The 16,893-nt window shown below is 38.3% G+C and overlaps 1 protein-coding gene across 1 annotated transcript in view; it reads left to right on the plus strand.

The window, feature by feature from the left end:
* The window catches only part of tm9sf4 (transmembrane 9 superfamily protein member 4), a 46,922-nt gene that overhangs the window by 15,943 nt on the left and 14,086 nt on the right, over window positions 1-16,893 (plus strand). Inside the window, exons 6-12 of the mRNA XM_060836404.1 lie at window positions 2,895-3,018; window positions 4,827-4,945; window positions 5,349-5,460; window positions 7,753-7,823; window positions 12,355-12,487; window positions 12,580-12,661; window positions 16,530-16,605. Of these exons, the coding sequence (XP_060692387.1) occupies window positions 2,895-3,018; window positions 4,827-4,945; window positions 5,349-5,460; window positions 7,753-7,823; window positions 12,355-12,487; window positions 12,580-12,661; window positions 16,530-16,605 (717 nt within the window). The remainder of the gene's footprint in view (window positions 1-2,894; window positions 3,019-4,826; window positions 4,946-5,348; window positions 5,461-7,752; window positions 7,824-12,354; window positions 12,488-12,579; window positions 12,662-16,529; window positions 16,606-16,893) is intronic.

Below are 16,893 nucleotides of genomic sequence, written 5' to 3' on the forward strand. Positions count from 1 at the left end.
TTTTCTCCCAATCCAAATAAGTTAACCTATAATAAACCTTTGGCTTTGTGTCCTTTTTCCTTTTTAAAAAAAAACATATTGCAGTTAAAGTTTGATATGTCAGTAGGTGGTCTTGTGTTATAATCTGTGGTCATGACGTCCTGCATGGAGACTAGGTTATGTTTATCATTTTGTGGAGTGTGAGAAACATTTGTTGTAGACCTTCTTGGGCCTGCTCCAATGACTCTTTGCAAGATATGTCAGTGAATTTGTTGGTGCTGTTTCTTGCTACTCTAGAACTGGCCTGGTCAATTTCTGACTCTTCCGGCTCTTCCTTGATGTCTCTGGCTCCATTTCCGAGTATGTGATTGTTAACTAATATTCATTGCAAACCCACTTACTTTCACACCTACCTTGACTACACTTACTCAAACAATGCATCCTGTAAGGACTTCATTCTGATCTCTCAATTTTACTGTGTGTCACATCTCTTCCAGGGTTACTACCTTCCACATTGGCATTTCTGATATGCCTTCCTCTTTTACAGGACATGACCCAGGTGCTGCATTTCTGTTCTCGCTCCTTCAACCCCGTCCAGAGCCATGAGAGGGTTCCCCTTTTCTTCACTTTCCACCCTGCCAGTCTTCATACAAGAAGGATAATCCTCTGTCCTTTCCACCAAAAGCTGTCTGATTCCACCACCAAACATACCTATCCCTCTCCTCACTGGTCAGTAAGCATTCCTACTGAAACATTCTGATCCACTGCTCTCAGTTCTAAAATGTCATCCATTTATCTCAGCATCTTCCCATGTGTTTGCAGAAAATGTGACACTTGTCCTTTGCCTTCTACCTCCTCTCTATCCAAGGCCCCAAACATTCCTTCCATGCGAGGCTGCAATTTCTTGTATTTCTTTCAGTCTAAGTTATTTGATGCAACATTCTTTACACCACGGAGACCATAAGCAGGCTTGGTAGCCACTTTGTGGAATACCTCCGCACTCTTTGCAAGCAGTACCCAAACCTTCTGGGCAATTGCCATTTCGGTCCTTCATCGTGTTCCATGTTCATGTTTCTGTATTGGTACTGTTGTAATTTTCCTTTGAAACCCAATGCAAGCTGGAGGCTTAGGCACTTTACAGCTGTCTGATTAACAGCTTCAGATCATGAACTGTGACTTCCGTTTTGCTATACTTTTTCTTCCTTCCATGTGTCTGATTCTTGGTCACATGTTTCTGCTTTCAAAGCTGATTATATTCGATACTTCATGTATGTATTGTGCAATTTCTGCAATCATTACCACTCCCTTTGCCTTTTGTTCTCAGACATGTTTTTGATCTCTAATCTCCCTCCCCTTTTACCATTTCATGACTTTTCCTTTTTGTTCCACTTGCTGCTCCCCTCAGTTTCAACAGCCAAAACCCCATCATATTTCTAGCTGCCTTCAGATATAAAGAAAGATCATGTTGGACTGAACAATAACTAACTCTGTTTTTCTGTCTACAAATGTTGCCAGACCTCCTGAGTTTGTTACATGTGTTCTATTCAAAATACTAAAAAATACACAATAAAGTAAGCACAATTTGTTGAAGGCTGCTTTATTCGAGAAATGCCCCATACTTCTAGACTTGCCTTTTATAGATCACCTTCCATCGTAATTAAATATTTTTGATATTATAATGGAACATTCAAGTACTTCACTTCTGAATCTTTAGTAAATGCTGGTATATGTTGAACAGAAGTTTGCAAAGATTTAAGTCTAGAAATTTATTTATTTTATTTAATGTTTAAATGCAAGTTTCAATTTTCTTTCTGCAGCATTGTGTTTTGTCTATTAAATGTGCCTTGATCTTAATGAATGGCAGAGCAGGTGATGAATAGTCTACTGCTCCTTTTAACCTGTATGTTTGTGTAAAATTCATCATCATAATAGTGTTTGTGTTCAGACAATAGCATCATCCACTGTATTTCCATACCCTCTGACTTACAAAGCAAAAATAATGATGCCATCTGTATTACTGTGACAGAATAACGTCTTATTCCCCAATGTTTCTCTGAGACTGGAAAATGTGGCTTTCGCTATGTATTTAAGACTTAATCCAGAATAAAATCTATGCCACAAACAAGTGCAGTGAAGAAGGCATATGGCGTACTGGCTTTTATTGGTAGAGGAATTGAGTTCCGGAGTCCTGAGGTCATGTTGCAGTTGTATAAGACTGTGGTGCGGCCGCATCTGGAGTATTGTGTGCAGTTTTGGTCGCCATACTATAGGAAGGATGTGGAGGCACTGGAACGGGTGCAGAGGAGGTTTACCAGGATGTTGCCCGGTATGGTAGGAAGATCGTATGAGGAAAGGCTGAGGCATTTGGGGCTGTTTTCATTGGAGGAAAGAAGGTTTAGGGGTGACTTGTTAGAGGTGTACAAGATGATTAGGGGTTTAGATAGGGTTGACCATGAGAACCTTTTTCCACGTATGGAGTCAGCTATTATGAGGGGGCATAGCTTTAAATTAAGGGGGTGGTAGGTATAGGACAGATGTTAGGGGTAGATTCTTTACTCAGCGTGTTGTGAGTTCATGGAATGCCCTGCCAGTAGCAGTGGTGGACTCTCCCTCTTTATGGGCATTTAAACGGGTATTGGATAGGCATATGGAGGATAGTGGGCTAGTGTAGGTTAGGTGGGCTTGGATCGGCGCAACATCGAGAGCCAAAGGGCCTGTACTGCGCTGTATTTTTCTATGTTCTATGTTATATAATATCTACATTGTGAGCCCATTGTTTTTACAATTGTTTGGTTTTTTTTGCGTGTGGTCACGTAAATGTAGGTTTGGTGGGAGATCAGGCATACCCAGTATTCTTTCTCCCACTCATACTTCTCTTACAAATACAACCAAATTCACATGTTCTTACTTTCCAGTTCTACCTCCACAACCATCTCTCCTTCATTGTCTATTATCACAAGGAAGAAATAGAGAAAGAGCAAGAACCTACATATAGAGTTGTGCGTTTTGAAGTGATACCACAGAGTGTTAAGTATGAAGGTAATGGTATTATTTCTGGATATAATTTGAGCATACTTGCATGTTGTAGAATTATAACTACAAGGGAAAATAATAATTGTATAATATTTAAGTGAACATTTAAATGCAACAAATGTATGATCAACACTGCTCTGGTTTTGCTACATATGCGTGTAGATTCATGGTAAGCAGTTAACTATGGTTAAATGTCTTGTAGAATATTCTTCATATACTAATGCTACAGGGAGTAGTAATATCATTGGCACATTTTGCTTTTTAGCAACATGACAGCATATTCAAAATGACATACAACCAATGGTGTTGAGCTTTGAAAAACAGCTAGTTCATATTTCTGGTGCTATGTTTAGTTGGATTTATACGTTTGCATTGGTAGGCTTTTGATGTTTTGATTTTGAGCAAAATTAGGAGACTAACAATTCTCGTATAAATTGGTAACAGTATTTTTGTATTTTTTTGTACTAAATTCCCTGCCAGTGTGAGTGAATGCAATTGATCCTTGCATTAATTTAGTGCTAACAAGAGTTCAGGTCAACCTTAGCTATGTTGTTACATTAGTTGTACAATTATGTCAAGGCAGACAATCTTTATAATGTGGGGGGAAGTGGGACTTTTGGGTCTTCATAAATCCATATGTAAGTCTTTTATATTTGTGGAAAAAAAGCAACTAGTCAAGCAATAATTATCTATATGCCAATTGCATTAGGCATGGTAGGTTTCTGCAATATCAGCCATGACAGTGCTAATGGTTCACAGGATTGGGATAATGTCAACTTCCAGTGGGATGAATCCCTGATGCCTTGTGCTCTCCAGTTCCAGAGTAGGTACAGCAATAATATTCCAGTTAAAATCTTGTCTCATAATATGAAACATCACAACTACCCCCTGTAATTGCAGCCCCACCAAAAAAAAACTACCTGCAAACCCTTGGACCAATTGCCCCTCCAATTTGATTTGACTACTCTCAATCTGACGCACGAATCACCTAATCTGCTTACCTGTTCTCCCCCACCTGTCTGTTTACTCATATTTACCTCCACCCACTAATTCACTGTCCTTTTGCACACCTTGTGCACCTACCATATCCCAATCACTCACTCTACCTTTCACACCCTACTTCACAAACATACCAACCTACTCCACTATCCATTTACTCATCCACTTAACCACATCACTCATTCACAAACATTCAGGCTGGACCTTTAAAATTACTATATGTCAACTTAGTGCCATAGAATGGAGCATTTCTTCTCTGCTGTTCTCTTTATAGGTCTCCACATGAAATCCTGTTTTTGAGCATTTTGGATCAGAAGTCAAAACTTTTTTAAATGCAACATAGTAAGAATGTGTAGTTTTCTGACTGGTCAATGTTAGTGAAGCATTTATGATGCTGACAGAAAAATTTGGGATAGTATTTGCAACTTCTCATTTACTTCTATTGCTTCAATTTTTGCTTTTATGTACAGAGTTCAGTTTGACTTATTTATCCACTCCCAACGTAATAACGTTCAGGTGAATTTTTTCCTTTTTCATAACAAATGTAAGCAAGCATTTTCAATTTCAAAATTTTCTGAGGGAAGTTAAAGTAGAAAACAAAAGACAAAATACTTATACTGAATTTGATCAAATGCTAAATTAAAGGTGGCTTAAGACAGTTGCTAGCATTATAAATCATTGTTTATCATTGTTTGGTTTTTTTGAATGGAAGAAATATTTGTCTCATTACTTAATGAGTAAGTATTTCAAAAAAAAAATTCAAGCCCATTAAATATTGGGCTGTTGTATCTATTTAATTATCTTTTTTATTCCAGATCTAAAAGCTGATGAGCAAGGAAATTGCATCCTGCCTGAGGCTGCAGGGTCTCTTCCCCAGGAGATTGATCCCAATAAAGAAAATGACGTGCTTTTTACTTACTCAGTCCGTTGGGAGGTAAGCATTGTGTAGGCAATGAACATGCCAGTACAGAGCCCTACATTAGTCAAATCCAAGCATCTGATTTTGCTAACTATGTCCTTTTAAACTCAATTTTTTGGAGAATTTGTAGAAGGAAGATGTGAATTACTGAACACTTGAAGAGTCTGAACCACAAAGCTATGCAATAATAGTTCACCATTTTCTTTGTATTGTGAACCAGAAAACAGCATGTGCTTTTGTTTATGCATATGAGCACCCAGTATGTCAAAATGACCTGAAGGTTTATACTGCTGATCTGGCGTCAGGTTATCACAAAACTTTGTGCAGACTGTGTAATTAAACTTGGATAGAATATGAAACTGTAAAGTGTCAAGTTAATATCAAATCATTTATACCTTTCTGTACTTTGTATTCCTAGGCAAGTGTTATTAAATGGGCATCTCGCTGGGACACGTACTTAACAATGAGTGATGTACAGATTCACTGGTTCTCAATTGTGAATTCAGTCGTTGTAGTTTTCTTTCTGTCTGGTGAGTTATTATTGTTATGCTTTTCATTTTAGTAGAACTATTTCATGGTTGTTTAAGATTATGAAAAGGGTTTAACACGGTAAATATGATCACTTGTGGAGGTGATCAAAACTAGGGGCCATAAGTATCATCTACTCTGTAATACTTTAATATGGAGATAAGTTTATCTCGAAATGGGTTACAATGTCTAGAACATAGGATAATATGTAAATCACTACAGCTAGAAAGTTCACGAGCAAAGGTGCAGTTCAAAGAAAGCAAGACAAACACAGTGGAGAGAAGAATAACAAGAGATGATGATGAGTGGGAGGTGGGTCATGATGCGATGAGTGCCCTGTTTCAGTGCTGCACTTCTAATAGAATATACAGTGTGAACAGGATATCCATACAGCAGTTCAAATAAATCCTTTTTCATGTATCTTTTCTGCATTTTATAAAAGCATTGACTGAGTTCATTAATTTCTGTGGAACTAAATACCTAACAGGCAAACAAATGTCGTGATGTACCAGATAAGTCCCACATTTCTCAATCATTAGAGTCTTTCTGTTTTCAGCTGGTCAACCTTCCCAGGAAAAATCATTGTACCAGTACCAACAAACTTCCATGGTTTCCAAATGACACACAGTAATTGACAGGCTCAGATATCAACATTGGAGACAACCAATAACTGCCTATACCAGGCAATTGGGAAGAAATAGGCAGTCAGTTCAGGAGTTTTCTGAGAGCATTTCATTCTGAAACCAGTATTTAGAGAAGGCAGCCGCCTTCATTCTAAAAAAACGTCGTATTGGATGTAAAACATTATAACTGTCTGTCTCTGTCTCCACAGATGCTGCCAGACCTGTTGAATTTCCCCAGCACTTATTGTTTTTATTTCGGTTCTGAATGTTGATTAGAGTGATGTTCATCTTGGAAGTACAGCCAAAGTTAGATCAACAGCACCATAATTTCCTCATCTGTACAGACAGCACAAAGAAGATTAGAGAAATAGCAATAGGATATTTGGTAGTTAGGAGGACAGACAGGCGCTTCTGTAGCTACAGACAATCAGTAACTGAAAAACTAGGAAATTACATCGAAAATTAATAAGCAGCACCTCAAAAGTAGACAACTCTGGATTACTCCTGATACTGTGTAATAAGTATGGAGAAAGGAGATAAAGCAGATGGAAAGATGGCACAATGCAGAAAGGAGGACATTGGGGCCAGCCTTATGAAATAGGACCTATCCCAGGCTGGATGGGTGCAACAAAACAGAACTGGCATAATCTCTTTTGAGGGGGTATTTCCTAGTTCTACAGAGGAGGGTTCAAATTAACTTAACAGAGTAATCGAAATGGCAGGAATATTAGAGGGGAATGTCCAAGTGCTCAGAGTATTGGAGAATCTGCCCCGGAGTAGGAAATATTAAGTTATTTAGATGGGTTCAGAGTTAGGTGGCAAGTAATTAAGACTCATTTGAGTTGTCATGCATGTCGGCGAATATGCAGAGTGGCAGATAGCTGTGAATGTAAATGTATTGCAGGCCCTAGTAGCTATGTGGCAATAATATGTTACGGTTGTAACTGAGACCTTTTTCAAAGAAAAGCAAGATGTGCGTATCAAAAATTTCTGGATGCAAGATGCCAGGAAGGAGGAAAGGTACCTGCATTATTTAAAGAGAGTGTTGCAGTGCTGAAGAGACAGAGTACCAGAGAGACCACTGACAGAATGGATTTGGCTTAAGTTAAGAAACAAAAAGTGATACAATTAAATGGTTGACAGATAGGAAAATTGGAAAGGGAAAATTTGCAAGGAAATGACAGAGGAGTGCAGGAATTATAAAATTATTTTAATAGATGACTTCAATAATTGAAGTGTAGACTAAGGATAATAGTAGGTTGAAGGATAGAGGAGGGTAAGAGTTTCTAGAGGATGTTCAGGACAATATTTCACAGCAGTAGTTTTTCAATCAAGTGAGAAAGGAGGCACAGTCAGACCTGGTTCCTGTGGTGTACCAGTGTTTTGAATCCTTGGTTTCAGTATCAAAATTAAGTGATCTGTTTCATGTCAGTTATGTTCTTTTCTCCTGTACTGGGATAATACTTAAAGGAATGTTTCTGAAAGCTAGTTTTGCTGTTATTTAGGCATAATGTTCTACATATTCTTAAGGGCAAACATTTTTTGTCCTTTAGTCGATGCCTTGAGATGGTGGCTGAATTAAATTTAGAAGTTATAGCTTAACAATTTGAAAATGATGACATTCTTCACCTTTCAGTTTTGAAAACCTAATTTTTAAACTTTCTTTCTCAGGAATTCTTAGCATGATAATCATTCGAACTCTCAGGAAGGACATTGCAAACTATAACCGAGAAGATGACATTGTATGTATGTTTGACTGTGAATTAAAGTGACTTAGGAATAAGGGTATTTCACACATGAGCTGTTGCCAATTTATGGGGCATTTCTTTCTTCCTGGACAACTTGATTAACTTTTCAATTATGCCCTTGGAGTGGCAGGGTGGGGGAAGAACCAAATAATTTGTTCACCTGTATGAAAGTTTTCCACCTGATATGCTGCAACTGAAGCAAAAAAAATCTAAGGTTCAAAATATTCTCATTAACATACTTTGCTTAGACAATTAATAAACATAACTAGGCACTTCACTTTCAACAACTGTAGTAGGAAGTGATTTCAGTTTCCATGTTGTTCCTCAAACACCACCTCCCCACTAACAATTGCACAGGTCAACTTTATAACAAATATCCACATTATGGCATATTAAGTTTTGTAAAAATAAAACAAAACCAAGCAATTCATCAATCGTGTTTTCTAGCAGCTAAAATAACTCTGTTTTGCTCTTTACTCTTAAGCTCCCATTTATTTATTTTTGTCTTTGGTCATAATATTTTTGGGGTCATCTTGCAAGTTAACTGGACTGCATATGTAAACCCTGATGTGGAAGTGCAGGTGTTGGACTGGGGTAGATGAAGTCAGAAGTCACAGGACACCAGGTTATAGTCCAAAAGGCTTATTTGAAATCACAAGATTTCAGAGCACTGCTCCTTCATCATGTGAAGTGACAAAGGAGCAACTCTGAAAGCTTGTGATTTCAAATAAACCTGTTGGACTACAACCTGGTGTGATGGGACTTCTGACTTCAAAAGCCCTGTTTGTCCTACTGTGCTTTGGAATGGGCTGTGTATTTCCTGACTTGTAATCTGTTTCAGTGTTGCCTTTAGTTTTTCTTTGTTGTATATAGTCTGCTAATTGTGACCATTACATTACAGGTTTCTGTGCACCCATCAGTTGTGAGAAGCTTTGGTAGCCATGTTGTAATCTACAGTTCTGAATGGGGAAAGTTGCTTTGACTGCTTTGAGTGCTGTGATTTATTTACATATTCATTTCCTCATTGGTGTAACTTCTTTTCATAGGGTAGTGGCAATGGTAAAGTTAGTTTAATTTTCTTGTGAGAAGCATTTAAAATTCTGGATTAGAACATCATGATACTGCTTAAGGCAAATCCTTGAGATTTACTCACCATCTAACTAATCCACTCAGATGCACTTGCAAGATGTTTATGATGTACCATTGCACCATAAATAATGAATTACCCATCCAGCTCTCAACTATTTCTGAGCAATGTTTCAGGATATCAACTTGCTTTAATTCTATGAATTTAACTCAAACTTGTTAACACAAATGTTAGTTTGAATTTTTTTGGTGGATTTGCTCTTATTAAAAATTGAAGTTCAGGGAAAGGACTTTATGGTCCAAGATTAGATTTCCAAATGCAATGAATTGCATTCTCTCATGCTTCAAAATTGTAGCAACTGAGGTATTTTCTCTTAATTAGGTGATTCAATATAATTTGTAGTTTATTTAGACCCTTGAACTGTTTTGTCTCTTTCAGTGATTTTTTTTAGTGCTTTTGTTTCTCTTGCTTTCCATTGTTCAATGTCCTTTTAAATTCAGTCTATCTCAAGTTGTCACTTATTCATTTATGTTGTAAAGAGGAAATCAAGAATTGCATTTGAAATGTTCATTTAGTCATTGTTTATTTTTAGAGCCTACACTGTACAGGACATTGGTTAGGCCACTGTTAGACTATTGCATGCAATTCTGGTCTCCTTACTATCTGAAAGATGTTGTGAAACTTGAATGGGTTCAGAAAAAATGTTGCCAGGGTTGGAGGATTTGAGCTATAGGGAGAGGTTGAATAGGCTAGGGCTGTTTTCCCTGGAGTGTCACAGGCTGAGGGGTGGCCTTTATAGAGGTTTATAAAATCATGAGGAGCATGGATAGGATAAACAAAGTATTTTCCATGGGGTGGGAGGAGTCCAGAACTAGAGGGCATCTGTTTAGGATGAGAGTGGAAAGATTTTTTTTAGATTAGATTAGATCAGATTACTTACAGTGTGGAAACAGGCCCTTCGGCCCAACAAATCCACACCGACCCGCCGAAGCGCAACCCACCCATACCCCTACATTTACCCCTTACCTAACACTACGGGCAATTTAGCATGGCCAATTCACCTCACCCGCACATCTTTGGACTGTGGGAGGAAACCAGAGCACCCGGAGGAAACCCACGCAGACACGGGGAGAACGTGCAAACTCCACACATTTGCCTGAGTCGGGAATTGAACCCGGGTCTCGGGCGCTCTGAGGCAACAGTGCTAACCACTGTGCCACCGTGCCAAAGAGACCTAAGGGGCAACTTTTCACGCAGAGGATGGTATGTGTATGGAATGAGCTGCCAGAGAAAGTGGTGGAGGCTGGTACAATTGCAACATTTAAGAGGCATCTGGATGGGTACATGAATAGGAAGGGTTTGGAGGGATATGGGCCAGGTGCTGGCAGTGGGACTTGTTTGGGTTGGGATATCTGGTCAGTGTGGACAAATTGGACCAAAGGGTCTGTTTCCGTGTTGTACATCTCTGACTCTGACTTTATTTGTACCTTGTTGAGGCATATGGATGGCAGATTTCATTTGGTCTTATTGTTCCTTTATTTGAAAGACATTTATTGGACGTAGCTGATATGTGGAAAAAGTGAGAAAGCACGAGTGAATGAATGGCACATTCTGATAGCCCCAATGTCGGAATAAAAGTACATTTGAATAAAGAGAATAGTCACTATCCATCTTGATACAATGACTAAATGCTTGATAGCGAAAATGAAAGTTGTATCTTCTCACCACTTTACAGAGTTCAAAAATGATCATCAAAGACATGGATTTTGCATTTTTAATTCATTCATAGAACCTTACAGTACAGAAAAGGCCTTTTGACTCATCAAGCCTATACCATAAAGAAAGTGGGCTGTGGGCTTCGATGGCTGGTCTAGCCTTTATTGCTAATCCCACGCTGTTGAGAAGGTGGGAGTGAGTTGCTGCCTTGAACCCCTGCTGTGCATTTTATTTAGGTATACTCCTAATGTTGTTAAGGAAGGACATCCAGGATTTTGACTCAGTGACACTGTAGGAATGCGGTGTATTTCCAAGTCAGGATGATGAGGCTTACAGGGAAACTTGCAGGTGATAGTGTTTCCATCTATCTGCTGCCATTGTTTTTTTTGAAGCTGATAGTAGTCGAAGGTTTGGAAGGTGCTGTCTGAGGAGTCCTGGTGAATTATTGCTGTTAACCTTGTAGAATATACATAATGCTTAATTTATGCAGTGATGGAAGGAATGGATGTTTGTGGATGTAGTGCCAATCATGCAGGCTGCTTTGTCCTGGATGGTGTCAAGCTGCTTGAGTGTTTTTGGCATTCCACTCATCCAGACAAGTGAGCAGTATTCCATCACACTCCTGAGATTGCCTTGTAGATTATGGACAGATCTCGAAGTGTCAGGAGGATTTTGAGTCTCTGACTGAATACAGTAGCAACAGTATTTAAATGGTTAGTTCAGTTCTCAACAGTAGTAACCACCAGACTTTTAATAGTGAGAATTCTGTTATGCCCATGTCGCTAAATGTCAAGGATGTCAGTTGGATTCTTTCTTTTTCAATATGGTCATTGCCTGATATTTCTGTGGTGTGAATGCCATTTTCCACTTGTCAACTTGAGCCTTGATATCGTCCAGGTCTTATTGTGTTCAGACATGGGCTGCATCATTATCTGAGGAGTTACAAATAGTCCTGAATGGTGTGCAGTCAGCCAAGAATATCTCTGCTTTTGACATTGCAATAGATACTCTTAGGATAGCTGGTAGGTTATTGATGAAGCAGCTGAAGATGTTTGTGCCTTGTATACTACCCTGAGGAACTCGGACATTTGTGACATGGTGACACTTTCCTGCGTGTAAGTCCGAATGCCCAAGTTCATATCCCATCTGCTCCAGAGCTATGTCATTACACATCTGAAAGTCAACTAAAATTATCTACTCTCAAACTCTTTTTAGCGATGTCTTTAAGCTAAGATTGTTAGCCTCCAACAGCCACAACCGTTTATCTTTTGTATTAGATACAACACTGACCAACAGTGTCTTCCCTGATTTTTATTAACCCTAGTTTAATTGGACTTCTAAGGCTCTTCGATGTCATACTCTGAAGAATGTGGCCTTGAAGTCAAGATAGTCACTCTCTCTTGTGTACCCTCAGGGGATGACTTCTGTTGTTTGACGAAGGCTGAGTTGAAGTCAAAAACTTAGTAGCCCTAGTAGAAACTGAGCCTAAAAGGGAAACGATAAATGCAATGGCATATCTTAAAAATTCATTTTAAAATTTAAATAGAAATTCATAAATGTTGCTGAGCTGAATCTTAATGAGGAAACAGGGAAACTGGCCTGTTTGCTTTCTTGAAAGGCTTGTCTTAAGCACTGGGTAACGAAGAATGTGAAAGTAATGTGCAAAGTGACATTTTTAGTTGAAGCTCGATCATCATAGATTTGTAAATTTAATGCTTGTAGGAAGACACGATGGAAGAATCTGGTTGGAAACTTGTCCATGGTGATGTGTTCAGGCCACCTCAGTATCCTATGATTCTCAGCTCTCTCTTAGGATCTGGGATCCAGTTGTTTTGCATGATCCTCATTGTAATCAGTGAGTATTTGCCATCATATTTCTTCCTTAAAATATGATAGCTGTATTTTTTTTAGATCCTTTTCTAATGTTACACATGATTTTATTTTCAGTTGTTGCCATGTTAGGAATGCTGTCACCATCTAGTAGAGGAGCACTGATGACAACTGCTTGTTTCCTCTTCATGTTCATGGGGTATGTTAATTGATTTTTTAAAAATGTGTGAAATTCAAGGATGAGAATGTTTTACATTTGTTCATACTCCACCTACAAAATTAACAGATTATCATTCAAAGATGGCCTCAACCATTGGATCAGTCATTGGCACCATATGAACTCCAGACAATTATGTTCGCTCTCTTTTTTTTCACTTCGCCCATTCCATTGGCTTATAGATATGTCACGTTTTGCTCCAAAAGTAGATCAAAACTTTTTCTCCTATCTTTAACAGTTCTATTACCAACACAGTGAGAGAAAACTATTGACGCAGGGTTCAGAATCTGAACATGTTCAATCATTTTCATGTTGATGTCTAATTAAGGTTGTCTTCAAATTTGATTGTTAAATGGGCTACCAGCTTGAAAAAAATCAGCTTGCCGTGAGTCCTTTTGTTACTGGTACTCATGAGGCGAACCTGCATTTTATTCAATTATTGGAATTACACGACCTTAGCTGAGTTTAATAGCAGCGTGTGCCATCATAAAGCTCATTGTGAATAACATGTTCAAATATATAATAAGACCATAAGACATAGGAGTGGAAGTAAGGCCATTCGGCCAATCAAGTCCACTCCGCCATTCAATCATGGCTGATGGGCATTTCAACTCCACTTACCTGCATTCTCCCTGTAGCCCTTAATTCCTTGAGACATCAAGAATCTATCAATCTCTGCCTTGGAGACATTTAGCGTCCCACCTTCCACTGCACTCTGCGGCAATGAATTCCACAGGCCCACCACTCTCTAGCTGAAGAACTGTCTCCGCATTTCTGTTCTGAATTGACCCCCTCTAATTTTAAGGCTGTGTCCACGGTCCTAGTCTCCTCGCCTAACGGAAAAAATTTCCTAGTGTCCACCCTTTCCAAGCCATGTATTATCTTGTAAGTTTCTATTAAGTCTCCCCTTAATATAATGCTCTTGGCCTCCATTGAAGGGACCTAGGTTTGTGATTTGTTAAACAAGCATGGTTCAAGGTCAGGTTTAAAGGAAAATTAAGACCACTCTAGTTGAGTTACATTTCATATTGTTTGATTAATTTTGTTGAATTCTTTGATGTCAAGATTGACAAGGTGTGTGCCTGGAATTTGGCAATGTGAATCCCTACAGGCATGTAATAAGATGCCATGCAAACAAATTGCTTAGGCTATCAGTTGACAACTGGTTGTACAACAGTGAGTTTTGACACCTTCTGGATGTAGCGTACCCGTAGATTTGGACTAGGATCTCAACTTCTTGATATAAATAATAATGACTTGAATTGCATGTGGATTTACAAGTTGACTTGACAGGAACAATATTATGTAGATGGGTACGGGACATTCTAAAGGAGAAAACCAAATTGAGTGAGTGGTAAAAGTATATAGCAGTTGGAATTCACTGTCAAAAAAATACATATGAACATACAAAACAGAAACCAGCCATTCAATAAGATTATGGTGATCCTCAAATCCACATTTCCAGCGACCCGATAACTTGTCAACCCATTGTTTAACAGTAGTCTACTCCTGCTTAAAACTTCAAGCACTGTGCTTCCATCTCTTTTCAGGAAAAAATGTTTCAAAGACACTCAGTCCTCAGCAAAAAAAACCACCTAATCTCCAGTTGTAAATTAACCCTAGTTCTAGATTCTCCCATAAGAAGAAACATTCTCTCTGCATCTGTCCTGTCAAAACCTCTCAGGATTTTATATGTCTCTGTCAAGTCGCCGCCTCCTCTTCTAAACTCCATCGTATACAAGGCTCGCCTGATCATCCCTTTCTCCTAAGACAACCTGCGCCTTTCAGTTATTAACTGTTTCCAAATCATTTATAGAACTACCTTAAATAAGCTGACCAATACTGTGCACAGTTCTCCATATGCTTTCTCACTAGTTGAAGCATAACCTCACTACTTTTTGTTCAATTCCCCTCATGTTAAATGCTGACATGTATTAACTTGCTTAATTACTTGCTGCACCTGCATATTAACCTTTATAATTCATGTAGAAGGACAACCCAATCCTTCTGCAACTCAGCTTTGCAATCTCTCATCACTTAGATCATATACTAAATTTTTCCTGACAAAATGGACTATTTCACATTTTCTCAAATTACACTCCATTTGCCGCCACATAATCTTTTTGTTATTCCTGTGTCCTCTTCATAACTTGTTTCATCATCAGCAACTTAGGCAACCATACATTTTGTGCCTTCATTGAAATCATTTGTATAAATTGTAAGTAGTTGCGGCCCCCGCAACAATTCATTTGGCACACCATTTGTTACATCTTGCCAATTAAAAAACAGTTCATTTACACCTACCGTTTATTCCTGTTAGACAACCAATCTTTCTGTCTCTACACAGTTTTTATTTTCCACGGGCACCTATTAAAGTGTCACCTTTTCGAATGCTTTGTAGAAATTGAAGTACATCCACTGATTCTCCTTTGAGCTGAAATATGTTACCTCTGGAAAGAACTCTATTAAAATGGGCAAGCATGACTTCCTTTTCACTAAACCATCGTAACTTTGCCTTATTACTTTGAACTTGCCCAAAAGTCTTGCTGTAACTTCTTTTTTCAATGGCTTCCAACATTTTCCCGTGACAGATGTTCAGCTGTCCTGTGCTTTCCTCCTATCTGTCCTCCTTTTTCGAATAAAGGAGTTAATTTCACTATCTTCCTAATGGATCCATTCCAAGATCGTGATTTTTGGAGAATTAAAATCAATGCATCAACTATATTACTAGCCCCTTCTTCTAAGCTCTCAGGTTGAAATTCATCAGCACCCAGGTAGTTGTCAGCCTGCAACTTCAACAATTTATTCCATTCCACTTTGGTAATTGTGGTTTTCCTAAGTTCCACCCTCCCTTCCATTATCTATATTTCATATTTAATAGAAGCTCCTATTGTCTTTATATTGCTATTTTTCACTCCTTTTTAATTTTTTGGTTATTCTTTGCTGCTTTTTATATTCTGTCCAATTTTCTGATCTGCCCACTGACCTATCTTCACTTCTAGTTAACCAGATATGGTGGGTCCATCTCTTTGTGTTCATCTTACTGATTGAAATGTATCCATTCTGTACATTCTAAAATATCCACTTACATGTCTGCCGCTGCAGACCTATATTGATCTATCATTTAAGCTAATTTGCAAGTTCACTTTAGCCAGCTCTCTCTCCGTGCATTCATAATTGTCTTCTTGTAAATTTGAAAGCCTCTGAGCTGCTAATCTTGCTGTTCAAGAATGCTTGGGACTAAGTAGTTTCTCGGTTTTGGAATTTTCTGGATTATCACATGGGGTGGCGTTGGAATGTCTAACCACAAGTATGTTAATCTGAAAACATTATGGATATAAATATTAACTTGAATGGTAAAACAATGGTAAAATATTATAAAGCAGCAATACAAATTGTTTTACTTATTCAGCTATATCCTCCATGTTTTCACTCCCAAAACACACTACTAATGTTGAGCAACGAGGTGGGTCTGCTCAAAGCATTTTCAGGTATAATTAATGTTTCTGACTGAGCATTTTCTGGATTGGATATGTTGCAAACTTGAAAATTGGTAATATTAAAAAATATTGGAATTAAGTTGGTGATTCATAAAAGGAAAAGTATTGACAGTTGAAGGACCAAGCTTTGGACCATGACATTGTGATTCAGTTATTTCAAAACACCAGATCACCAGGGCAAACTCCATTCTTTCAAGGAATGGCTTTAAATGGATATTTCTAGAGACAACAAAATTCTAATATTCATGCACAGTAAGACTCAGTTTTTCCAGGTGTGAGACTGTAATTAGAAAATATTTAGTCCAACACTCATCTTACTCAGTCAATCTTATGGAAATTTTTTTTTTCAGGCTGTTTGGTGGTTATTTTGCAGGCCGTCTGTACCGTACTCTCAAAGGCCACCGATGGAGGAAAGGTGCTTTTTGTGTAAGTAATCTTGTCAACCAAATAAATGTTGGCTTATTTCATCAAAATTTAATTTGAAAAGGATATCCTTTTTACCATCATTCAGTCCTAATTCAGTGTATTCTTCAAAGCCACTGTAACAATTAGGGGATAGATATGTGTGTTGCCCTCTGAGCATTGCTGCTTCTCATGAGTTCAGGAGTACGTCAGGATACAGTATTGTAGTCTGTGTTCTGTTGTTAACTCCGTCTCTCAAAATTTTAGTTAATATGTTATCTCACATCTTTGAGATTTTGAACCAATTTTCAT

This window comes from Hemiscyllium ocellatum, chromosome 15 (genome assembly GCF_020745735.1).
Source record: "Hemiscyllium ocellatum isolate sHemOce1 chromosome 15, sHemOce1.pat.X.cur, whole genome shotgun sequence".
NCBI lineage: Eukaryota > Metazoa > Chordata > Chondrichthyes > Orectolobiformes > Hemiscylliidae > Hemiscyllium > Hemiscyllium ocellatum.